Source organism: Globicephala melas, chromosome 12 (assembly GCF_963455315.2).
Source record: "Globicephala melas chromosome 12, mGloMel1.2, whole genome shotgun sequence".
Lineage (NCBI taxonomy): Eukaryota > Metazoa > Chordata > Mammalia > Artiodactyla > Delphinidae > Globicephala > Globicephala melas.
The window spans coordinates 15,224,131-15,250,734 of NC_083325.1; the positions used below are offsets into that span (position 1 = coordinate 15,224,131).

The 26,604-nt window shown below is 47.1% G+C and overlaps 1 protein-coding gene across 1 annotated transcript in view; it reads right to left on the bottom strand.

The window, feature by feature from the left end:
- The window catches only part of TCF7L1 (transcription factor 7 like 1), a 159,503-nt gene extending 137,714 nt beyond the window's left edge, over positions 1 to 21,789 (bottom strand). The window contains exons 1-3 of the mRNA XM_060309576.2: positions 21,538 to 21,789; positions 21,392 to 21,455; positions 21,020 to 21,147 (exon numbers count right to left, since the gene is read on the bottom strand). Coding sequence (XP_060165559.1) covers positions 21,020 to 21,147; positions 21,392 to 21,455; positions 21,538 to 21,789 — 444 coding nt within the window. The remainder of the gene's footprint in view (positions 1 to 21,019; positions 21,148 to 21,391; positions 21,456 to 21,537) is intronic.
- Positions 21,790 to 26,604: the final 4,815 nt, after the last annotated feature.

Below are 26,604 nucleotides of genomic sequence, written 5' to 3' on the forward strand. Positions count from 1 at the left end.
GAGACAGGAAACTTTATCATCTCTCCAAACTACTCCAGCCTGACCTATACAATCCCAATGCAATGATTTTTCCTCAGGACTTGCAATGGGGGCTTTCTCTCTGTCCTCAAACCTCTCTCAGCACAGGGTTAGGGAAGGCATTATTTTTACACAGGTTCTTATCTTCCCACAACAAAACACGTCTAAAAAGTGCTGAGACAGCCCTCGGGAAAGTTCGGACCCTGGAGCGCTGGATGGGTTTCAGCTTCACATGGAGTCTGTAGATGGTCTCTTAGACACCAAACCCAGAAGGACAGAGAGGTCCCAGACAGAGGGCAATGGACTGCCTACGTTCTAGAGCACCCATGCCAGAGGGGACAAGGCAGCAAAGTGCGCACTCACTGGTCAGATCCTGAGGACAGGCTGAGGGAGCTGCTGGGCAGATGTCGTGGCCGCCAGCTCTCTAGCTGCTGCCCACGCAGCCAGAGCTTGAAAGGCAGTGCGGCTGGTGCCTCGTTTATACTTTGGATACTTGAGGATCTGAAGTGACCTCCCTAGGAGGTGACTCTGAACCTTCTTCCTTCCCACAGAACGCCTGCTCTCCTCTCGGTCCTCCACACAACATTCTGACAGAGTCCCCCAGCCTCTCTCTATCCCAGAAGGCACCAAGCCGTGCCCACCGTCTGCACAAACGGTGAGTAATTACCACCAAGTGCCCCTCACCTCCTAGTAACCCCCAGGCCTCCCTTGAGCAGGGAAGGAGGGAGAGAGGAAGGGAAGGCAGGAGACCCATCGGGGCCTCTCCAGTCCTGCCCCACCCAGCTCCCCGGGTCCATGCAGACCGATTTGCCACCATCATTCCTGCTCTCCCCCCAGAGGCCTCCAACCCAGTGCTGTGGACCAGGCAGTGGGCTGTGGGACCTAAACTTCTGTGGGTTCCATAGCTCAGGGCTTCTCAGAGACAGCACTCAGGCATTACGAACCATTTCCAAACTGGAGCCTCAGAATACAACCGCTGGACAGAGCCCCACGGGTCACCCCGCTCAGCATCTCCTCTGTACAGGCCACGTCCCTCAAGCTCACACGAGCCTCCGCGTGGCCCAGTGGGAGGTGGTACCAGGTGGGAAGAGCCGGGCAAATGTGATCTCTATACCAGTCCCTGCCCCTGCATGGCTGAGTGGCCTCAGGCAAGCATCTTGACCTCTCTGAGGCTTGATTTCCTCCAGAGTAAAGCAGGAATAACCACAGTCCCCACCTGCGGGGTCATTCTGAGGGTTAAATGAGTTAATGTATACAATATTCCTCTGGGACACAGAACACTCAAAGAAGGAGACTGTTACCTCTGCAAAAAGTACTGTTCAGAACGAAGAGAAATTCAGGTACCAGTCCTGCTATGTTTCTCTCTCTCTCTCTTTTTTTTTTTTTTGGCCCAGCCTCGTGGCTTGCAGGATCTTAGTTCCTCAACTAGGGATGGAACCTGTGTCCACGGCAGTGAAGTCACGGAGTCCTAACCACTGAACCACCAGGGAATTCCCCTGCTATGTTTCTCACTGGCTCTGTGAGGTGAGTAACTCTTTGCTTCTCCGGGACCCAGTTTCTTCAACTGTAACTAAAATCCAACCAGTATCTCTAATGTCCCTTCTTAAAAAAAAGTATGTGGGGCTTCCCTGGTGGCACAGTAGTTGAGAGTCCGCCTGCCGATGCAGGGGACACGGGTCGTGCCCCGGTCCGGGAAGATCCCACGTGCCGCGGAGTGGCTGGGCCCGTGAGCCATGGCCGCTGAGCCTGTGCTCTGCAATGGGAGAGGCCACAACAGTGAGAGGCCTGCGTACCGCCAAAAAAAAAAAAAAAGGATGTGTGTGTGCATAGACATATATGCACGTGCACATATATGTATGTATACATATAATCACATGTGTGCATATATTCATATGTGCATGTGAACACACACATGTGTGTGGTTTTATTCATGTATGATATGTGTTTGTACACCAGTGTTTTTCAACCTTAGCACTATGAACATTTGGGACAAGAGAATTTTTTGTTGTGAGGGACTACCCTGTGCCTTTTAAAATATTTAGCAGCATCCTTGTCCTCTACCCATGAGATGCTAGTAGTATCCCTCTCCCACCAAATCGTAACAACCAAAAATGTCTCCAGACATTGTCAAATGTCCCCTGGGGGACAAAATTGCCCCCGGTTGAGAACTAGTCATGTGTACACACACACACACACACACACACACACACAAACACACACATTAATATGACACGTGCTTTGACAGAGTGAAGAGGTAAGCAGGGTGAGAACAGAGGAACTAAATTTCCCTGTACAGAGCCGTTGCAATGTGCTCGTGGAAACTTTACAGGGATTGAGGCTACGAACATACACAGTACTTTTGAGCTTCTTTACATCTGTAAAGCAGTCACTGTGCTTGTAAAGGCTGCCCGCAGACTTAATTTGGCTTAGACATACAGAGCCCCATTTAGTGCGTAAACTCGCCGGGCCCCAGGACTTCCCAGCTCCAGTCAAGAATGTGCTTGGGAGCTCAGCCTGGGGGAGAAGATACAGGGGGACCCTGTGTGCTCCCTCCTCGCACGCTGGCCTTGAGCACGCTTGAGGAAAAGGAGCCGCCTGGGGCAGCAGGCTGCTGGGGGTCTTGCCCAAGGAAGGAGGCGTTTTTGCCAAATGTGCAATTCCCTTTTCACTGGATGTGTTAGCGGATTTGACTAAACGTCTGTCTGCCTGGTTCAGAAAAGCGAGGGGCTTGGTGAACCAACTTGAGGACGCTGACGTGAGACCACGTGTACACACCTACCCGCCTTGCTAATTTAAGTGAAAATGAACAGTAATCATAATGATAGGCAGAGAGGTAGAGTGGAAGAGGGGGAGGTGAATGTCTGCTTTAAAGAGGGGTCTCTGCTTACCCCAGTGTTTAAAAACGAGAATCCCGAACTCCGTTTCTACCTCATCACGACTTCTGTAACATTTGTTTTTAATTTATCCGAGATCATAATCTTCACTGAGGACCACATGTGAGCCAAACTTGAACTTGAAAACCAAGCTGGGCCTTTTGTTCTACCTGCATTAATGAGTACACAAAGGGGCATCTGATTTCTCCTTCCCCCACCAGTCTCAACACGGGTTCCCATTTATGTAACTAACAACATGAGAGGGGACTTGCAGGCGGCCTGTGGGTACTGGGCCCAGGGACAGGTATCAGGAAAAGAAGGTTCCAATCCCACCTGATTCACCATGTGCCACTGAGTCAAGTTATTTCAAGCACTGAACCTCATATTTATTTATTTATTTTTATTGGAGTATAGTTGCTTTACAATATTGTGTTAGTTTATACTGTACAGCAAAGTCAATCAGCTACACAAACACATATATCTCCCTCTTTTTTGGATTTCCTTCTCATTTAGGTCACTACAGAGCACTGAGTAGAGTTCCCTGTGCTATACATTAGTTATCTATTTTATACATAGTATCAATAGTGTATATATGTCAATCCCAATCTCCCAATTCATCCCACCACCCTCTCTTCCCCCTTGGTATCCATACGTTTGTTCTCTACGTCTGTGTCTCTATTTCTGCTTTGTAAATAAGATCGTCTATACTAATTTTTTCAGATTCCACATATATGCATTAAGATACGATATTTGTTTTTCTCTTTCTGACTTACTTCCCTCTGTATGACAGTCTCTATGTCCAACCATGTCTCTGCAAATGACCCAATTTTCGTTCCTTTTTATGGCTGAGTAATATTCCATTGTATATACGTACCACATCTTCTTTACCCATTCCTCTGTTGATGGACATTTAGGTTGCTTCCATGAGCTGGCTATTGTAAACAGTGCTGCATGTATATTTTCGAATTACGGTTTTCTCTGGGTATATGCCCGGGAGCAGGACTGCTGGGTCATATGGTAGTTCTGTTTTTAGTTTTTTAAGGAATCTCCATAGTGGCTGTTATCAATTTACATTCCCAACAACAGTGCAAGAGGGTTCCCTTTTCTCCACATCCTCTCCAGCATTTACTGTCTGTAGATTTTTGATGATGGCCATTCTGACTGGTGTGAGGTGATACCTCACTGTAGTTTTGATTTGCATTTCTCTAATAATTAGTGATGTTGAGCATCTTTCCATGTGTTTGTTGGCCACCTGTGAGCCTCATCTTTAAATGTACTGACAGTTCCCTGCTAGTTGGATGCACTGTGTACATTCAGTAGCATTATGAAGGTCTACAGAACTCTAGTTATTCACACTGAAAATGAAGACTGAGCTATGGTTCCCAAAGTGGGTTTGGCAGAGCTCTGGTTCCGCAAGATGCTACTCAGAAATAAAGGGGTCTACATCCCTTCACTCATCCAACAAATACTTATGGAGGGCCATTCTAAATGCCTGATGCTGAGATTCCCATAGAGAACAGAACGGACCCACTCGCCGACTTCTTCAGTGAGGGTAGGCTTCAGAGAAGACAAGTGTGTATCAGGTCATTGTTAAGCCACACATTTACCAGCAAAGAAACATGGTCAAGTACAGGGAGCTGAGCATTTGCAGCAGGGCCACATCTAAGGCTGGGAGCCAGGGAGTATGCAGTGAGACTTATACACGGGGTGGGGGACGCCAGGTGGAGGGTAGTATTCCAAGCACAAGGAAAGCCTTGATCGAATAAGCCCAAGGAATCCTGCGTAATACACTCCTCTCTAAGAGATTCGCAGTGCACACTGGCATGTTAAAGGCCCCAGAAGCCTTGCAGAAATGAAGCAATAGGACTAACTCTTAACATCCCCTGGATGTTACTCTGGGAAATGCTGATAGAGGCACTATTGTTCCCATAGCCTATAAGAAAGTTCAGCAGAAAACAAAAGCTCTAGTTTATGTAATTGGAAAACTATCATGTGTCCATTCAGAACAGCCAAAATACCTTGGAGTTGCTAATGTAATTCTAAAGTATTTTCCTTGGCAAAGGCCTAAAAACATATGGCTTCCACAACTGCTAACATACTCCCAGCATCACAGATGAAGGGCTGACTGTCCACAGATACACATCAGTGGGCACTCTGTCTCCAGCACAGAAATCTGCTTCATTTTTAAAAGAATGTACAGCCTGAATACTGGAAAAAACTGAGAAAATCTTGATAAAAATTAAAATTAAAATGATCAACCCACCAAAGGTCAATGTATCGAAGATTACACCCTGAAAGGTCTCAGAAGTGAAAAATGATTTCCCTTGTTAGTCTAAAAATGTCCAGGAGGAAGACAGGTTTTTGCTGTTTATTTTATTATATACAATATATTAAAAAGAGAGAAATGCAATTAAACCAATATCCACACAGTACAGATTTTGTGTACAAGGCACTGTGCTGGGGCAATGGTAATCGAAAGGGAAATATGACAGCCAGGATTGCTAAGAATACGGATTCTAGAAAACCAGCAATCCAAAACTGAACATAAGCGCTTGCCCAGGGAACGGTACCATATAGAGACTAGAGACTACACTTCCCAGGGGCTAGGGAGGCCTGAAAACCCAGGACCACCAAAGGGGATGATGAGTTTACCTTAACGAAGTCCTTACTATGGACCAGGCGTTGTTCTTTGTGCCCCTGTACAACTTTTATCTTTGCAACCATGAAGTAGGTCCCAGGAATATAAAAAATATGGCCTCGGCCTCAGCATTCAATGTAACTGTGTTGTTCAGCTGTGGCTTCGGTCTTCAGAAGGCCTGAGCTTCTGCATGATGGATGGTCACGTGGTCACAGAGGTGACCCACATATCCATCTAATTAGTGTCACAATGTGAGAAATAAGTAAAGGAAGCATGTTTGGCTTTGCTGTCATTACCTGAACGTGCCCTTTCAAAAACACGGAAGCATTCCACAGGTAATCTGAGTGGAAATCTTATGAGCTTTATCCGTTGAAATGCTAGCAGTTGGCAGAAGCAGATATGTATATATTTTATTGAAAGAATAAAATATAAGCATGAAAGATGTTAATTTCATAGAAAGCAATTCTAATCTACAACTACAATTACTAAATAAATAGGAGGATTAATTAACATTATTAAGACTAAAAGTACATTAAAAATAGAGCACATTACATACTTTTAGAACAAAAATGTGATTGTTTTAAAATTACAACATGCATATTATATTCTACTTTTAAATTCTACTGATTGCCTGGTATGCTCATACATTAAACGGAATAAACCTTTAGGACCTATATATACACGCACCCTTCGCATTCAGACTATGGTCTATAAACAACGTATTACACTGAAAGGAAGCAGAGCTCCTAGAAGTGGCTGGTTCCAGGTCTGCAGCAGGAAATCCACAAGATGAACTTGGAACCACACCAGTCATCAGGGAAGCATCAAAGACCACAAGACCACTAGGACTGCGTACACAGAAAGACTCAGGAGCCATCTTGATGAGGCTCCCACTGGCTAAAGATGGGGCAATCTGAGTTTCAATAAAGATAATAATTGTAAATCGACTGAACTACATACCAAATAGGTTTAAGTCTATGAATTTGTAACGATATTTTAAGAAATAACTTCAGTGGTCACCTTTGCAGGGTAATTGGAAACCAACTGAAAACTGGGGAAAGAATCAAATATTTAAATTGCTTTTTCCACATCATCTAGAGCAGGGGTCAGTAAACTGTTTCTGTCAAGGGCCAGATCTTTTCAGCTCTGTGGGCCAATTATGGCCTCACTGACAACTACTCAATTCAGCCCTTGCAGTGCAAAAGCAGCCACTGACAATATGCAAACGAATGGGCATGGCTGTTTCAATAAAACTTTAATTACAAAAATAAATATTGGGTTGGATTTAGCCTGTGGACCTCAGTTTGCTGACCTCTGATCTAAGGTAACTAATAGTTGATGAGGGGTAGTTTCTTTCTTTTTTTAATATTTATTTATTTATTTGGCTGTGCCAGGTCTTAGTTGTGGCACATAAGATCTTTAGTTGCGGCATTCAAACACTTAGTTGTGACATGTGGAATCTAGTTCCCTGACCAGGGACCAAACCTGGGCCCCCTGCATTGGAAGGGCAGAGTCTTAGCCACTGGACCACCGTGGAAGTCCCGAGGGGTAGTTTCTCTTTTAAAAAATATTACAGGGCTTCCCTGGTGGCGCAGCGGTTGAGAGTCCGCCTGCCGATGCAGGGGACGCGGGTCCGTGCCGCCGTCTGGGAGGATCCCACATGCCGCAGAGCGGCTGGGCCCGTGAGCCATGGCCACTGAGCCTGCGCGTCCGGAGCCTGTGCTCCGCAACGGGAGAGGCCCGCATACCGCAAAAAAAAAAAAAATTACAGCTGATAGATGAAGAAGTAATGATACACATAGACTATCGCCATTTTGAAACTGCTCAGGAAGCAATGGATGTGGGTGATGATCTTCAGTGGCTGTTAATATCACAGAGAGACAACCAGACCTTAAGTGTCTCACAGTGTAAGGACAACATCTATGAATGAGTCTTGCAAAAATAAGTTAAAAAGTAAAATAAAGTCTATAAAAGTCAATTTACAGAACCAAAAAGATAAAAAATAAAATAATAAATTAAAGAAGAGAGAGAGAACCTTGAAGCTTGATCAAGAATCTAAATCCAGCTAATGATTTTCAAGAACTACAGGGGACAGAAAAACATGTTTAAAGAAACCCTGGGATTGCATTTAACCAAATCCAGACAGACAGTGAGAAACTCCAGTCATCAGATAAAAACCTAAAAATCCTAACTAGGAAGTTCTTTACATCCTATGAAGAACACAGAACAGAATGTAAACTCTGCGACCTCAATATTTCACAAGATTTCAAAATCATGTACCGTAATTTCTTGATTAATCATTGATTGATGCTGCCACAAAAACTGTGAAGAACAAACTATTATCTTTTAAAAAGGACCAAAATATCTTGTTCCTTCATCTTATTCAGTATTCACAAATATGCTATAGAGAACAGAAATAATCTAGCAACTCATAGAGCTGAGAAATTGTTCCTGTGTTAAAATGTCAAACTTTAAAAATGTGACCAACACACACACACACACACACACACACACACACAATATTACTCAGCCATAAAGAAAAACAAAATTTTGCCATTTGCAGAAACATGGATGGACTTGAAGGGCATTATTGTTAAGTGAAATAAGTCAGAGAAAGACAAATACTGTATGATATCACTTATATGTGGAATCTAAAACATACAGCAAACTAGTGAATATAACAAAGAAGCAAACTCAGATATAGAGAACAAACTAGTGGTTACCAGCAGGGAAAGGGAAAGGGGGAGGGGCAATATAGGGGTAGGGAATTAAGAGGTACAAAACACTGTGTATAAAATAAACTACAAGGATATATTATACAACACAGGGAGTATAGCCAATATTTTATAATAAGTATAAATGGAGTATAACCTCTAAAAATTGTGAATTGGTATACTGTACACCTGTAGCTTACATAATATTGTACAGCAACTATACTTCAACTAAAAAATGCAAAAATAAATAAATAAAACAAAAATATCTGACCACCAGTCTGGCCACTACCACAGTGATAACTGTTTCTGGCAAAATACATCAGTAGATGCTAAAACCAGCAGGCGAAAGTTTGATGAGAAAGGGGATATCTACATAGTCTCAAAGTATCTCCCCATAAGACACTTATTAATTACAAAAAGGAAAAATAGTAACTCTCTTGGAGAAATCTGATAGACCAACTTTTAACCAAGTGATCAAAATTAACACCACGTATAATGGGGAAAAAACAGACGGCACCGCTTAGGAGAAGCATTGAAAAAGACATCAATGCTGCATCAATTATGCAGTTTTGTAGCTCAAAATAAACAACCTGAATCTACTTGAAGAAACATCATTAAAAAAAAAAAAGTTCAAGGTCCTACAAAATAAATGGCTTGTATTCTTAAAAAGTCAACACAAGAGACAGATCAAAAAACTGTGCTGGGGCTTCCCTGGTGGCGCAGTGGTTGAGAGTCCGCCTGCCGATACAGGGGACACGGGTTCGTGCCCCGGTCCGGGAAGATCCCACAGGCCGCGGAGCTGCTGCGCTCGTGAGCCATGGCCGCTGAGCCTGCGCGTCAGGAGCCTATGCTCCGCAGCGGGAGAGGCCACAACAGTGAGAGGCCCACCTACCGCAAAAAAAAAACGAAACAAAACTGTTCTACGACCTCCCTGGTGGCGCAGTGGTTAAGAATCCGCCTGCCAATGCAGGGGACACGGGTTCAAGCCCTGGTCCGGGAAGATCCCATGTGCCGCGGAGCAACTAAGCCCGTGCGCCACAACTACTGAGCCTGTGCTCTAGAGCCTGCGAGCCACAACTACTGAAGCCCGTGTGCTACAACTACTGAAGCCCGCGTGCCTAGAGCCTGTGCTCTGCAACGAGAAGCCACCACGATGTGAAGCCCACACACTGCAACGAAGAGTAGCCCCCGCTCGCCGCAACTAGAGAAAGCCCGTGTGCAGCAACAAAGACCCAAAGCAGCAATAATAAAATATAAAATGTATAAATAAATCTTAAAAAAAAGAAAACTGTTCTAGACTGAGGGAGACTAAAGATACATGACAACTAAGTATAACACAGGTCTTGGGGCCATTCCAGACACCCCCCAGCCCCAGCAAAATTTTTTAATTTTTTTTTTTTTACTTCAAAAGACATTTGAGGGCTTCCCTGGTGGCACAGTGGTTAAGAAACCACCTGCCAATGCAGGCGACACAGGTTCAAGCCTTTTTCCGGGGAGATCCCACATGCCGTAGAGCAACTAAGCCCGTGCACCCCAACTACTAAGCCTGCGCTCTAGAGCCGATGAACCACAACTACTGAGCCCACATGACACAACTACTGAAGCCCATGCGCCTAGAGCCCGTGCTCCGCAACGAGAAGCCACCACAATGAGAAGCCCGTGCACGGCAGCAAAGAGAGGCCCCCGCTCCCCACAACTAGAGAAAGGCCATGCAGCAACGAAGACCCGATGCAGCCAAAGGTAAATAAATAAATTTATTTTTAAAAATGTGTTTAAAAAATTTTTTTGGTCACTAAACATCTTAATCAAGTTGTAATAATACTGTAAATTATTTTGATGACATTTCTGATTTCTTTCTATATCTCAGAGATTCATCCTATGATATTTAGTTTTAGCCTTGGAAAAATCCTGGTTTTAAAACACAGTCCATTCAGTCAAAATGTAATTTAGTGACCCTCAAACACTACCACTAACCCCATTTTGCCTAAGAGGGCCCTAGGGCACAGGGGTACACAGCCAGACCATGGCTGGGCTAGGGTCCAAGGCCTGACTGTGGCCAAATCCTAGTCCCAGACCCCTTAGCCACAAATATCGCTGGTCAGTGGAGTATGCTTTTCTACCCCTCAAGCCTCGGGCTTCTCTCCACCATTCCTCTCTCCTCTCTTTTGGTGCAAGCTCAAAGGAGCAGCTTACTAAGGTGTTCTCCCCATCTCTGGACTTTCTCACCATCCCCTCCTCTTCCTGCATTAACTTTCCTTAGGAGGCCCGGGAACATGCCCATGAGGATGATCTCTGTCCCACTCCAAAGCTTCAGACCAATGTCTCTCTCCCCGACAATCATTTTATTAACAGAAACGCTTATGTTGTAAAGTAGAAGTACGAAGTGTTTTCATCTCACGAATCTCTAAGACTCCCGCTATACCTCTCCTCTATGTATCCCGTCTGGAAATGTTTAAATAGATGATATGATTAGTAAGCAATGACTGTATCTAATTTACATACAAACTAATATTCACACATGTACAAGCAAGTGGGGCTGGTCAGGAGTGGAAGTAGGCAGTAGACCAAGTCAACAGATGCATATACCAATATTGCATATTGTGGTATCTAAGATCCAAGTTTAGTACCTCAAGATGTCAGAGGAAAACACAAGGGAAACTGAAGAGGAAAAACATAGATTACATGGAGCTGCACAGCACAGAAAAGCAAAGGAAGATTAAGATCGCAACAAATACCATCTCTGAAACTATGAAGACACCAACCATTAAGGCTCTGACTCTACCCCAGGCAGAAGCAGTGACTACAAGTTCCTCCTGTTAAAGGGCTGGGAAGGCCACTGAAAAGAATGAATGCAGAGATGTTACTCATTAGTCACTTTTTGTTCACACACCATTTCTTTGTTATCTTGCTCCAAATGGCATTTTCACATTAATTTGGCCGTCCACTTTCAGTAGAGGGGAAATTGCAGCATTGTGATTGGAACGATGGCTTTACGACCTTCTGGAGAGGTGTCTCTGGAACCCTCGCTTACTCTCTCAGGCTCAGCTTCCTCGTGGATAAAACAGAGGTGGTACTATCAGATGTGGTAACAGTTGTAAATGGTGTGATACAGCACCCTGGACCACTGCAGATGCCTACAAGGCTGTTTTTTTTAAATATTGATGTTTAAATATTCATGCTGTTGACATTCAACAAATGTCTATGAATCATTTATCATGGGTCAGGTGTTCTAGTTTAATAAAGAAATACTTTGAGATACATTTGCTCCATAGCATGGCTTTCTGCCAGGGTTGCTGTCGATCTCCCTGAGTAGTGGAGAGGGTAAAGCTCCAGGGGGTGCAGCTGAGCTCTAGTCCTGTTTCCATCACTCATAATTGATCTTGGGCAAGCCTACGATCTCCCTGAGCTTGTGTTTCTCACCACTGGGGTGAGCTGGATGGTCCCTTCCAGCTCAGAGGGCTGCAGGGTACCCATGTGGAGTCCCCTGCACAAGAAACTCAGGGAGGAACCCCCAATGCACTCCTAGAAGGTATGTCTTATAAATCCAGCTGACTCTAGTGACTCTGGTATATAATCTTTGGAATTTACGGAAACAGTATAGTCCTAAAAATATCAGAAATCACTACTGCCAACAAATCTGGACTTGTAAATTGATCAGCTTTTCTTTCCTTTTTTTTTTTCTTGTTGGTTATTTATTTTAAATATAGTAGTGTGTACATGTCAATCACAAACTCAACTTTTCATACTGCTCATTCCTACTTCTTTTGCTTTTCTTCCTTATCATCAAATCCATCTATTTCTTAATCACAGTTACTATCTCATATTTACATCTTTGTTTTTCCACACAACACACTTTCTATAGATATTCCTACAAATAACGGCCCCATCCACGTTATGAAGTATATAAGACATTTATCTCGCCAAGATTAATGCCTTGTAATACACAGATCTCCAAGAGGGCTTAGAAAGGACCCCCGGCGCCTCCCCAACTTCTATTAACCAGACTTGGAAGCTCCTTATTACTCTTTCCACCATGCTACTGTTTTCAGAAAGAGACCACCTGGAAGATAAATTTGGTAAGTGAATAAAAAGATATCAAATTACCTGATTCCTAATTTCAAACCATCTTACACACACACACACACACACACACACAGAAAAGGGGTGGTGGTGGGGACTAACACATTCTCTGCAATTCTCTGTAAAAATCTAGTATTTATTTCTTTAACAGTCAATTTACTCAGAGTTACAGGTGATTGGGACTTATTTTTAACTTGTAAAGAACTTTAACAAAATCAACCAATTTATAAAATATTTTATAAAACGCACAATAAGGAAATAATATTTGCATACTTGGTTCACCAGAGCTTGGTTTGTCAACCAAACTACGTTGTAATCCAAATTGCAGGGGTAGCGAGCAAGCCTGCCCCTCCCACCTCCTTCCACCCCAAAGACACACTTGTGTATTCTTCCAACCTCACTGATCTCAACAGGAAAAAACAGTCCCCCAGTTCAGAAAAGTTCATGTCTCTGTTAACAGACAACCACTTTTTCTCTGAAGGAAGGTAACGTGGCGGTAAAATTCCTGGGGCCGCCACCTAAAGGTTATTTGATGCCTGTAGAGCACAGATAGCACTGGACGAAGAACTTCAACCAAAGCCGCTCACTCACTTACACAACTGTTTATTTGGGAAGGTACCTTCCCAGGTCCGATTTGTAAAGTTGGAACAAATCTACCTGCCCTCCACCCTGACTGGTAACTCACGTCAGGATTTCTGAACTGGGAGACAAAGGTCAGCTGCCCTTCTCCCAAGAGGGGGAGGAGCTAGTGACATCAGGCATGCGTGGAAAGTCACAAGGGTGAAATGGGAAGACCCAGCCTTGGCACTCACAACCAAGTTAAAATCTTTGTGCTGTCCATGAGTTGCGTGACCCTGAACAAGATATTTGACCTCTACAAGTCGGTCTGCCCAGCAGCAAAATGGGAATAGCAAGTATCTACTTCCTTAGGTCAGAAGCAATCAAATGTTAAGGTTTTAGCAAGCATTGCCAAGTGCTTTCCCAATGCAGTGGGCTGTCAACACCCTTCAGGAACAGCAACTAAGAGCACCCAGTTCACCGTACATTTGCCAGCACTGAACAGTCTCAGTAAGACAAAACCTTTGTTAATTTGGTGGCCAAAAAATAGTGCTTATCTTTATGAACATTTCTGACTACCTGGGAGGCTGAACATAGTTTCACATAATTAGTAGCCGTTCGTAGTTTCTTCTGTGAATTTTTTGCTTACACTTATTTTCCACAATTGGGGTGAACACTTGCAGTCTTGTTCCTCCTCTTGAATGGAACAGATTTCTAAACTGCTATAACAGTTTGAAAGTGTATGTGTGACTTCATTGCCTGTCCTGAGAGCTCCAGGTGACTGGAGTTATCGTCCCTTACTACTTCCACAAAATCTCATGAAAAGGGTCATGTTCAGGAAAACATCTTTATGATTTAATTTTCAAACTTCAAAATGTACTTGTAAACTAAAAGGTCATTTTCCCATGAAAATCTGTAGGCTGTACACATAATGAAAAGGAAAGACTTAGGATTCTGAACCTAAAACCTTTAGAACCTTAAAGCTACCTGGCGATCGAGGGATAACTCAGCATCTCAGAAAGAAGCTGCCCAGTGCCCCAGAGTTGTTCCCTGGGCGGCACACACAGTATAGAGGAAAAGGCAAGCCCCCTTCACTCCCCCCATGTCCCTTCATTCCCAAATGCCAAGGTTTTGGAAACTGCAATTATTTCACTGCTCCCTAAATCTAATCCAGTTTGGGAGAGAACAGTAACACATGGGACTTATAAAAACCTCCTCTAAAAATACATTATTAGATTAGCCAATATGGGGCAATTCTCTACATGCTTTTTTTTCCCAGTCCTTTCCCATCCCCAATAACTTAACACATGCCAACATCTGTCCCTGACTGAAAATGAGCTGTGTTTTGATCCTCACCTCTATCCCCCTTCAAAGTCAGCCAGCTCCAGACAATAAAAAGAGGAAAAATTTCCCAAGTATGTCATATCTTTCAATCAATGCACAAACATCTCATTATTCACATGTAGCTAAAAGGTTCCCAACAAGTTTGGCTTTGTAACTGGGTACAGAGGAAGGGCCTGTGGTCTCCCTACTGCCAACAAAACCCCAGCCAACTTGCTCTTGGTTTTTACTGATAATCCCAGTCATCTAGACAACCAATGCACTCCCCCTCTGCGCTTTTTTTCTACATCCCCTTCTTCAATGCTTGGGCTCACCCGCAGAGTGGAGAGAACAATACCTACTGATGGTGGGTGGAGCCATGGAGCATCTCCATCTATGAGGGAAGAACACTGCCTTTGTCCCGAAGCTCTCAATCTCATCTCTTCCTCCTCTTCCTCCCCATTTACCCTCCACCCTACCCTACCGCTAGTACAAACAAGCTCCCACTCCAGGATCCTACATGGACTCTCTCCGGAGCCTGCAGCCCTTCCCATCCCTCTCTTTGCCACAGCCCATCTTCTTAAATGGGTTGCCCAGAGTCTGGTTTTCCAGCACCTTCCAGGTTACGGGAGATAGAAAGTGAAATGTGTAAGGCAGGAGGCTGCTCGCATGTGTGGGAGTCTGGTGTGGGTTCTGGCTGAGGAGTGAGGGACGGGCCACACGGCAGGACCAGTCCTGGTTACAGCACCTCGACACCCGACGAAGAAGCCTGAGGCTAGCATCTCTGCCTACCTACCGTTCTCATCATCACTTGCCTGGAATACTGCTCTCTGCAGGCACCAATTACTTCCTGATTAGTGAATTCCCAAAGCTCCTTTTGAGTCCTCAGTCCTCTTCTCCCCTCTCTCTGTGGCATCTGACACTAAGGAGCACCCCACCCCCTTCCCTCCCCTCCAGCTTCCGTGCAGTCGCAGTCCCTAAGCTCTCCTCCCACCTCGGCAGAGACCCCTTTCCATCCTCCCTCAGTGACTTCTCTGCTCTGAGCACTCCTTCCTTTCTTCTCCTGCTCCCTTGCATCATCCTGTTGCTGAAGCTTCAACTATTCCCTCAATATCCCCTCAAACCCAGTGCCTCTCCAACGAGACTGAGCAGTGCCTCTAAGTGAGACCCTCTGACAGACCGCGTGGGCTGTTATTGCTACAACAGTTCATAAGCATCTGTCCAGCACTGGGGAGGCAAAGATGGAGGGCCAGGGCCCCACTTGCCAGAAGTCACACCCCGTCTCCCAGGCTCAGACACCAGGAGTTGACTGCGACATCAGCCCCTTTCTCCCTCCCTCCCTCCCTTCCATCCATCCACCACCTCTTCCCACGCAAACTCAAGCAACCCTGCCAGTCTCCCTCATGCTACCCTTCCTTTCCATTCAGATACTCTTAAGCCCCTTTCACCTCGCCCCTGGCCTCCTGCGAGTCTCGCAAGCATTCTAGCTCCTCCCAGGTCCTCTCCCCACAATCATTATTATCCTTTTAAGCACATGTACGAGTCACATTATTTCCCAGCAGAACTTTGGATGGTACTCTGCTACTTCTTGAATAAGGCCAGATTCCTTCACTGGCATTCAAGGTCTGGCCCCTTACCCTTCCAGGCAAATGGAAAAACTTGCATTATCCCAAATGGCCCTGAACTTCTACCCCACTTCATGCCTTTGCTCTCCCTGTGCTGGCTTCTACTTTCAGATGTACGTGCAGGACTTCCGCTTTTCACTCTAAATACCTTTGTACTGTTTAAATTTTTTATAGTTAACAAAAATTACTTTGAATTAAAGAGTGATGAGTTTCAGGGACTAGTCTAAAACAACTTCCTTTACCTGCCCTCCTTGACCATGCCAGCCCAAGACAATTTTTCTATTCTTTTTATTCTGAAAATTCTTCTCTGAATTTTATTGACTCTTAACGTGGACTTCCTGTTATAGTGGTTGGTACTAACATCACTTCTTCCTAACTCGATTTTTAGGTCCTTCAGGGCAAAGCTGGGTCTAATTCAGCCTAACTCCCACAGTCCCTTAGTCAATGACCATGATAGGCCTACAATAAATATCAGAGGAAGTCAAGGCGTTATGACTTTTTTTTTTTTTTTTTTTTTGCGGTACGCGGGCCTCCCACGGCTGTGGCCTCTCCCGTTGCGGAGCACAGGCTCTGGACGCGCAGGCTCAGCGGCCATGGCTCATGGGTCCAGCTGCTCTGGCGGGCCCAGCCACTCCGCGGCATGTGGGATCCTCCCGGACCGGGGCACAAAACCGCGTCCCCTGCATCGGTAGGCGGACTCTCAACCACTGCACCACCAGGGAAGCCCGCGTTATGACTTTTATCTTAGGGATGCCAATCTGAATTTCCCCAGTTTTAGCAAGTAAAAATGGACTCTTAAGTTCGAATATAGGATCTTTACATTATGCATTTTCCAATGAGTTAATCATTTAAATTCCTTTTTATGCCACAATTTTTTGGGGTAAATTTGCACATCACTGTAAAGGCTGGAACACTCTGTATTGAAGGAAGGGTGTGTGTGTGTGTGTGTGTGTGTGTGTGTGTGTGTGTGTGTGTGTGTGTGTGTGTGTGTGTGTGTGTGTGTGTGTGTGTGTGTGTGTGTGTGTGTGTGTGTGTGTGTGTGTGTGTGTGTGTGTGTGTGTGTGTGTGTGTGTGTGCTGGCCTACTTTTCCAAGATTCCCCAGAAGTAAGATCACTAAAGAATCAGACCAACCTAAACCTTTCCAAAATTGTAACAGAGCAAGCAGGTATTCTCTGTCAGATCCACCCACCCAAAGAAAAAGGACTGACAGGGTTTGAGTCCCTCCACAGAGTTTGTCATCAACTGTCACCCCAGAAATCTAAGTGCCAAAACTTCAGCAATGCAGGCAAGGCCCTCGTAAATGCTCATTCCATGTGAAAAGCCCTCATTAAACCCTGAGTTATATTTAGAGAAAAATAGAACAGAAGTTATATTTAGATGAAATGGCTTAAAAGAACTTTCCCAAAAGCAGCATGTTTATACCGATCTTCCAAAAGAAGAGGCTTTATCAATACTTGGCTTTTACATACAACTCCTAAAAACCAGAAAACGTCTCTATACGTACACAAAGATTTCTGCTTGGACTCCTTTGTGTCAGGAAGGAAACAGGAGCACCCAGGATATCAGCAGGACTGCCCATGGGAAGCAGTGGGATGCGAAGGACTTGTTTGGAGGACAGAGTAATTTCCTACAGAAATCTGAGTTGTGATGGTCTGAGAAATCTATGAATAACTTGGTGCCTGAGCTGCACAAAGGCAGCTCTAAAGTGTATACACTGGACCCCAAACTATAGATTTCCTCAGCAACCCTACCTGGAAGTGCTCTTTTCCAAAATGTCATTAGCACTCACACTGTGGTCACGGTCAAACGCCTGTCACTTTGCTGCTCACTCGCTGAACCACAAGCTGCATTTTCTTTGTGGCTCTGATTAGTCCAACTATTTTTGACATCTGCTTTCTTCTGTGCTGACTTACATTTTCCTAACCAAATTCTAGTCAACAGCACCAAGGTGGTTTAGTGAACTGGTGAAGCCTTTTCATGAATGAATGTATAATTTCGTGTGACTACTGGAAGGAGTGAAAAGTGATTTGTGGCCGTTATTCCTCTCTTCACAGGCCACAGGGTCCCCAGAGCTTCAGATGAGAATGAATCACGGCTCGGAGGCTTGGCACACACCCCGGGTTAAGGGGACCTCTTCTCTAAAGAGCCTCAGGAAGAGGCCACTTCCCAGCCTCCCAGCCAAACCAGAGTGGAGGGCAAAGGTAATGAACGGGGAGGAGATGGCCAGACTGGAGGACTGGCCGGCCCCCAGTTGTCCCAGAAGGAATTTTGCCAGTGGGTGAGGGTGCTGCAGCCCTGTTGCTATTCCTAGGGTCAATTAATACTATTCCTAGGGTCAATTAATACCCTGAGAACGCTCCAGCCAAACCTCACGTTTGCCTCTGGCCTGGTATTTCCAGAAAGTGTTAGGGTGTAAGAGAACTAAGGTCACCCAATTTTATACCACTTATAGGCCTTAGAGCAGCAAGGACTAAGGTTGTGAAACTCAGATGCGAAACCAAAAAAGACTTAGGCTGCTAAAAGAGAGACCAGATCATATAATCCACCACCCCCCTCACCCTTCAGCCACCTTCCTCCCCCTTCTCCCCCCCCATATCTCTCTATCAATACATTCCTTTTACCAGGCAGGGACCCCTACAGAGGCCCACTGTCTGCACCTATAGTTTGCCTACAGTATCACATTAATATAATCATTAATCACATTAATATAATCATCCAAAGGAAAAGCATCATCTCAGTCCTACAGTCCAGACAATCAAGTGCTTAAGTGTTTCCTCCCTTGCTTTCCTAACAGTCATTGATGCCCAAGGATAGAGTCAAATTAGCAGGTTCTACTGAGCTGATCTAACGGCAGGAAACTTCAATAAACTTTGTAACCAGGCAGGTCAAAATACAATGACAGACACATAAGGGGCACAGAAACAATGGGGGCATTGAACTTACTTTTCTGCAAGGGCAATTCACCAGGGAGGCAAGATGGAAACAGGAGAGTGAGGCAGGACATACTAGGTCCCGTATGAAGGATCAACAGGGAGAGGGTGAGTGTTCTTGGAGGCTCAAAAAGCAGGACAGTGACATGGGCTCAGGCAGGGAACAACTGCAGGAATGAGCAGGGACAGTCAAAAGGGACAGAGGGGAAAGGCTGGCTTCCTCAAGGAGGGCTCCAAAAATCCCATGCAGGCCTGGATGCAGTAATCAGGAATAGCCAGTACCAAAAAGAAGCAGCCTTTGGAAGCTCTTAGGCAAAAGTTTATGCAAGATGGTAGAAAGAAAGAAGGGTAGTAGAAGATGGTAAAAGAAAGTAGGGGACTGACACAAACAAAATCTGTCCCATTTGGGCTCCTGAGGGGGAGGGGAAGAGCAGCATATGAAGACTGGCAGTCGTCACCATTCAAAGAGGAAGAATCAAAATGCCCTGGTGAGAAAGGGGAAAGGAATAGCTAGCTTGAGTGAAAGAATTAGTCATATTTGGAACACTTCTGGCGACTTTACCTGCACCAGGACATGGATCGGTGCTGACTCACAGAAATGCCAAACTCCTTTTCCCAGACAACTAAAGGTAAAATGGAGAAAAGGGACTCTGATAGTGTAGTGACCTACCTTTTCACACACACACACGTACAGAAACCCTACTAAAACTTTCAGAACTGAGCCACATCTGCGGACACGGAAGAGAATCTGTGAAAACCTGAACGACGTTACTGCAGTTTGTTTTGCTCAACTTTTACTCACACATTTTTCTTTTAACATGAATGAGAAAAAGCAACAGCCAGATGCCCGCATCCAGCTCATATTCAGGACTTACATTCGGGAGTTCCCAGGATGCACCAAGGCAGGGCCAAAGGTGCAGGGTCTTCCCTGCTTGAAAGGAGAGGGCTGTGCGGCTCCACTCTGCTCTCGGTTGGCCAGAGCCCCCAACCTCCACTCCCACACCCCAACCGGCCGGCAGAGCGGCCCCACTGAACCGGCGGCAGATGCCTCCACTCTCCACCGACCACTGTACCATGACGGCAGGGATGGTCCATTCAGCACCAGCGTTTCCCAGGCAGCCCTTTAACTATGATTATTATTTAAGGACAACTTGAGCATAAAGTGAGTTTGTCGGGTCAGCTCTTAAGGCGCCAAACACCTTCCACCCCGAATCAACAACAGCACGAACTGGCGGGCACTGGGAAACCGGGCAGGGAGCAAAGTGAACCACTACGGCGTGCAGGCGCCCAAGCAGCAGCGCGCAAGAGCCTGGCGCATAGTAGGCAGGTGTTCACTCAAGATCTGCCATCGGACCTAGCACCTGGGCAGCGGGCCCTCGGGTGGGGTGGCAACTCAGGGGACAAAAAAGCCTGGCCAGCCCCGGGCTGTGCCCCTCGCGACGCGGGGGGCGGGAGTTAGAGCCAGGGAGGGGGCGAAGGAATCCGCCCTCATTTGCACGTAGTCTGGGGCCCGGTCAATTTGCTTAATCACGGCTCTAAATGCCAGCGCGCAGCACACAATGCGCGCCCATTAACAGGTTTAAAGTGTCGCAGCGCTCGCTTTAAATGAGAAAAGCCGGCAACAAAGGGCGAAAAAGCCAAGTTCCTCAACTTGAAGAATGCCTCGATTCGCCCTCGAAATCATCTCGGCGAGTTTAAAATCCCGAGCTCTACAGAAAAGTTGAGGCCCCCGCGCGAGGGCTGGGGGTGGGGAGGGGTGTGTGTGAATAACCCGCCACGAATACTGGGTTTCTTAGGAACGAACTCACAGCCGCCCAGCGAAACTGGAGTCGTGGGGCAGCGTCGCCAACCCTGCTCCCCCGGCCCCACTGCCCAACTGCCAGGGAAAGCTGACCGATTTCCAGGAAGGAAGCGAGACCCCCCACACACACACACATACACCCCCGCCCAACCGGCACAAATCCAAGTTTCCCTTTAGTGCGGGCAAAGAATTCTGGAGACCAAGGAGGACCCCAGAGGTGGACCCCAAAGCCGCTCCCCAGCAAAAGGGGAGCATGTAAAGGCACTTTCCTTTCATGCAGGCACTGCCTAGAGCAGCCTAACCCTCGACCGCCAGAGTAGTTCAACCCCGTAAGCAAGTTCTGCCCAGGATCCTCACGGGACGGCCCCATCCCCCATCCCCCACCCTGTCGCCGAGCCCGGGGGCGCATCTCGCGGGCCCCGGCCGCCCACCCGTCCCGGCGCAGCGGGACGGGCACTCACCGTGCGCGCTCCTCCCGGAGACAGGGGTCCGTTGGAGAGGTACGGGCTGCTCAGGTCCGGTATCATCAGGAACGGGTACCCAGGGTAGGGGGGACCCTTAAAGAACGCGCCGTCCTGGGGCCTTCTCACTGCGGGCAAGACCAAGGAGGGGGTAAGGTCGGGGTCCCCGGGACAGCGCCGCGGCTAGGGACCCGGAGTGGGGACCGGACACCAGAGCGCCCCCCACGAGCGCCCCAGGACTGCTGAGGCCGACAGGGGCGGAGAGCAGGGGCAGGGGCACGGCCACGGGGGTAAGGGGTACCGAGATCGGCCGGAGGTGAAGCGCCGAGCGCCGCGGGGCCGGGAGTGGGGGCTGCCGGGGCCGGCACTTACCTTCGGCAAAATAGTCCCGCGGCTTCTGGAAAGCGTCCCGGGCGGGCTGCGGACGCCTCTCCGCCTACAGAGGAGACACAAAGGCGAAGGCGGGTGAGCGAGCGCGGGGCTGGGGTCCCCCGGGGCGGCCGCGGAAGCCTCCTCACCTCCGAGTCCGAGCTGCTGCTCTGGTTCTCCGATTCGTTAACCAGGGACGACTTGACTTCGTCCAGGTCCCGCTGCGCCGAGGCGCTGTCGCTGCTCGGCTCCTGCTCCTCGCCCCCCTCGTCCTGGAAGGGGATCAGCTCGTCGTTGGCCCCGAGGTCATCCCCTCCGCCGGCCGCCCCGGCGCCCGAGCCGCCGCCGCCGGCGCCTCCCCCGCCGCCGCCGCCGCCGCCGCCGCCGCCGAGCTGGGGCATGGTGGGGCCGCGGGCCGGGGCCGCCGCTCTCGGAGCCCCTCGCCGCCCGCGCCCGGCCCGGCGCCCGCCCCTCCCTCCCTCCCGCTGGCCGGCCCGCTCCGCTTGCCGCCGCGGCGGCCGCAGCAACAAAGTTTGACAGGGCGTGGCCCGGAGGGAAGCTGGGCCGGCGCGGCCGGGCCGGGGCGGGGGCGGCTCGGCTCGGGCCCCACCGGCAGCGCGGAGCCCGGGGCTCCCCAACTCGCTGCCGCCGCCGCCTGCTCCGCCGGGGTGTCCCAGCGCCTGGCCCGCCGGGGAGGGGCGAGCGGGGAAAGGGAGGAGGGACCGGCGCGCGGGCCAGGGGGGCCGGAGGGAGGAGCCCTGCTGCAAGCTGACACCCGCGCGCCTCGCAGAACCCGGAGAGCTCCGGCGCGCACACACTCGCATTCACACTCGCCTGCCGCTCGCTCACACCTTCCGGGGCTGCGCCTCCCCGCAGCTTGCACCGCCCTCGCGCCCAGACTCGCCCAGACCCCCTCCCCGTGCCCTACCCTGCACCCCCGCGGCCCTGTCCCCACCCTCCGGCCGACCGCTCGGGTCCCGCCCCCACCCCTAGGCATCCCCTAACTTTCTTCCCGAGAGCCCCCAGAACTCCGCACCGGCTCCACACCCCTCCCACCGGATCCGCGCGCCGGCGGGCGGCACTGCCCCCTGCGGGAAAGCTTCGGACCCACAGACCGGCCGGGGACACTCTCGGTGCCTGGAGACCTCGCAGCGCTGGGTCCCTCCCTGCCTGGTCGCCCTCGCCGGCTGCGTAGGGCACAGGATTGGGGAAATATATGGCACCCCGGAATATGCCGGGCGGCCTCCCGCTCCTCTTTCCTGTGGGGTTCCAACGCGCCCCCCGCCCCAGTTCAGGTTTTCGACTTTGTTCAGGTGTCCAGAGTCACCCAAGCTGAAATCCCAAAGATCACCTTCGCCCCATAGCTCCGGACTAGGTCCTTAATCGAATAACTCACGGTCTTGGTTTCAGAAAGAATTCGGATTTGGTTCGTTGAGAAGGAAGATTGTCTGCCCAGTGACCTTTGAAGCGTTCACGAAGCTGCCTCGAGAGCCAATGAACGTATGAAAAATGCCCGACCAGCCTCATGCTTAAAGAAATGCCTCCTGTGATAACGTTAAAATATCATCTCTCCACCCAGTTCAGGAAAGTTTGAAAAAGTGGATCTTGTGTCCTCCATAGTGGGGAACTACTGGTGGGAGCGTCCGTTTTAAAACCAGACTGGAAGGCAGAATGGGAGTACTTAAAACTATTTTAAACGCGACTTGCAGAGGAGTTTTACCAGCGATGTGTATACGTATGGTCAAATTCACAGATACAAGAAAGTTCAAAGCAGCAGGGAGGTTGGTGAAAAAAAGAGTTCTGGGGGGCTTCCCTGCTGGCGCAGTGGTTGCGAGTCCGCCTGCCGATGCAGGGGACATGGGTTCGTGCCCCAAGGCCGGGAAGATCCCACATGCCGCCGAGAGGCTGGGCCCGTGAGCCATGGCCGCTGGTCTGCGCGTCCGGAGCCTGTGCTCTGCAGCGGGGGAGGCCACAGCAGTGAGAGGCCCGCGTACCGCAAAAAAATAAATAAATAAATAAAAGTTTAAAAAAAAAAAAAAAAAGTTCTGGGACTTTCTTACGGTGAGAGTCTGTGCAACAACTAGCCCAGGAGAATGAGGCCCCTGCACGTAAGGATCCTAAAATGATTTTGGAGAAACACCCTTAAGTGAAAATGTATATGGTACTCACTCTTCTTTTTTGTTCTCTAAAAATGACATACCTGTGTTTACTTTTTCATGGAAAGAAAGCCTGAGAAGACGCACGCCAAATTATTATCAAATATTTCTGGGAAGGGGGATAATTGAGAGGAGAGGGACAGTTTTGTTTTCTACTTTCTACATATTTTATTGTTTACAGCAAGCAGATGTGACTTATCTATATTTTCACACAATTAGTACATGAATATAGTTTCATAAAACTTCAAACAACAGAGATGCATCTTGAGAAAAAACTAAAAGTTTCTCTTCCCCCCACCTCCTTCCCACACCTCCCTCCAGTTAATCACTGTTACTAGTTTGATGTACATCTTCCCAGACATCTTAGGCAGTTGTGTACACCTGTAAACACATATACAAATATTCAGGTTTACTTTCACGAAAATAGAATTATACTGTTCATGTTATTGCGTGATATTTCATTTTTACAAGTTTTTGAAAGTCAGAAGGATTTTTTCATGTGGTCCATAAACATGTGAAAAACCTATCGTATTAGCCTCCCATGGTTTTGCTGTAACACATCACTGCAAACTGTGCCTTAAAACACCAGGAATGTATTCTCTCACTGTTCTCGAGGCCGGAAGTCCGAAATGAGTTTCACTAAATCAAAATCAAGGTGTTGGCAGGGCCATGTTCCCTCTGAGGCTCCAGGGAGAATATACTTCTTGCCTCTTCCAGCTTCTGGTAGCTGCCGGCATTCTTGCGATCTCATCACTCGTTTCTGCCTCTGTGGTCACATGGCCTTCTCGTTTGTCTTTGTCAAATCTCTCTGCCTCCTTCTTACAAGGAAGGACGCTGTGATGTCATTTAGGGCCCACCCAGATCATCCTGGATAATCTCCCCATCAAGATCATTAACTTAATCACACCTGCAAAGACCCCATTTCCTTATAATCACACCTGCAAAGACCCCATTTCCTTGTAAGGTAATATTCACAGGTTCCAGTGATTAGTACACTGATCTTTGGGAGTGAGCCATTATCAACCTACCATACCCATCAACCTCGAAGAAATACAAATTGAAACAGCACAGAGATACCATTTTTCATCTATCAGATTGGCAAAGGTAGAAAAGAATAGCAACACCCAGCTTTGGCCCTTGTGCTGAGAAACATACAGCTGCTGGGCATACTCTTGTGTAACATTTCTGAAGGGAAGTTTGGCAATACCTATGAAAATTTTTAAAAAGTGTAAACCCTTTGACTCACCTCTGTGCTTCTAGGATTTTATACTAAGGAAATAACAAGGTACACTAGGAAGCCTGTAGAAGTGTCGTTATCACAGTGAAAAGCTAGAAATAACCTCAAGGTCCCCAAATAGGGAAATGTTAAATAAAATCATTTTATTTGGGACTTCCCTGGTGGCACAGTGGTTAAGAATCCGCCTGCCAATGCAGAGGACACGGGTTTGATCCCTGGTCCGGGAAGATCCCACGTGCTGTGGGGCAACGATGCCCATGTGCCACAACTACTCAGCCTGCGCTCGAGAGCCCGTGAACCACAACTACTGAGCCCGCGTGCCACAACTACTGAAGCCCACGTGCCTAGAGCCTGTGCTCCGCAACAAGAGAAGCCGCTGCAATGGGAAGCCCGCCCACAGCAACAAAGAGCAGCCCCCGCTCACCGCAACTAGAGAAAGGCTGCGTGCAGCAACGAAGACCCAACACAGCCAAAAAAATAATAATTAAAAAAAAATCATTTTATTTAACATGATTTTTATATATTTTATTTAACATGGCGTGAAGGCCAGCAGGTCTCCCTGGGATCTGCAGTTGAACTAGATGGGGCAGAGGAAGATAAGAATGAAGGTCAGTTCACAGAAAACAAACTTATGATTACCAAAGAGGGAAGAGGGGGAGGGATAAATTAGGAGTTTGGGATTAACGTATACACACTACTATATATAAAATAGATAAACAACAAGGGCCTACTGTATAGCACAGGGAACTATATTCAATATCTTATAATAACAATGAAAAAGAATCTGAAAAAGAATATATATATATATATATATATATACACACACACATATGCCCGTATGAATCACTTTGCTCTACACCTGAAACTAACATATTGTAAATCAACTAGAAGTCAATAATTTAAAAAAAAGAATGAGAGTCAGCTGATGCTGTGCCTGGGCACTACCACAGTAGTCACAGCTGTCCTTGTTTTACCTACTTGATAGGTTACAAATTCCCTGGGGCATAAATCATATCCTGTGCGTATGTAGCACTCCATCAATAGACGTTGAATTAATGAGCAAACGTATAAATGAACTCACATCTTAGAGAAAGTCCTGAGGTGTTATAGAATGGTGGAAATAATAGTAATGGCCATTATTCAGTCACTAATTTATACGTTAGTTTGAATGCAACAAATTATTGTTCACCTACTATGTGTCGGGTATTGTGCTAGGAGGCACTGGAAACAGCAATGGACAAAATAAAGCAAAACCAAATACTTGGGAGGAGGGATAAATTAGGAAGTTGGAATTAACATGTACACCCTACTATATATAAAATAGATAACCAACAAGGACCTACTGTATAGCACAAGGAACTATACTCAATATTTTGTAATAACCTATAAGGGAAAAGAATCTGAAAAAGAATCTATATCTATATCTGAATCACTGTGCTGTACACCTGAAATAACACGACATTGTAAATCAACTATACTACAATTAAAAAAACAAACAAGCAAACAAAACCAAACACCGCTGTCCTCATGGAACTTATGTTGTAGTGGGGGAGAATTTATTCAACATCTACTATGGTTTCTCTCAACTCTTGTCCCTTTGTCTGTTATCACTAATTTGGCATTTACTGATATATATTGAACTGTGAATCATATTTTCATGTATGTGTGTGCCGCCTCTAGAGCCAACTCTTATACTGAGTGGACATTGCACAATAGATTGGCCAGGGGTGAGTAGAGGGAGGGGACTAGTTAAGGGGTTAATGTAATTGTTTCGGCTTGATCTGAACTAGGGTGGGCCAGTGAGAATGGATTGAGGGGAGGGA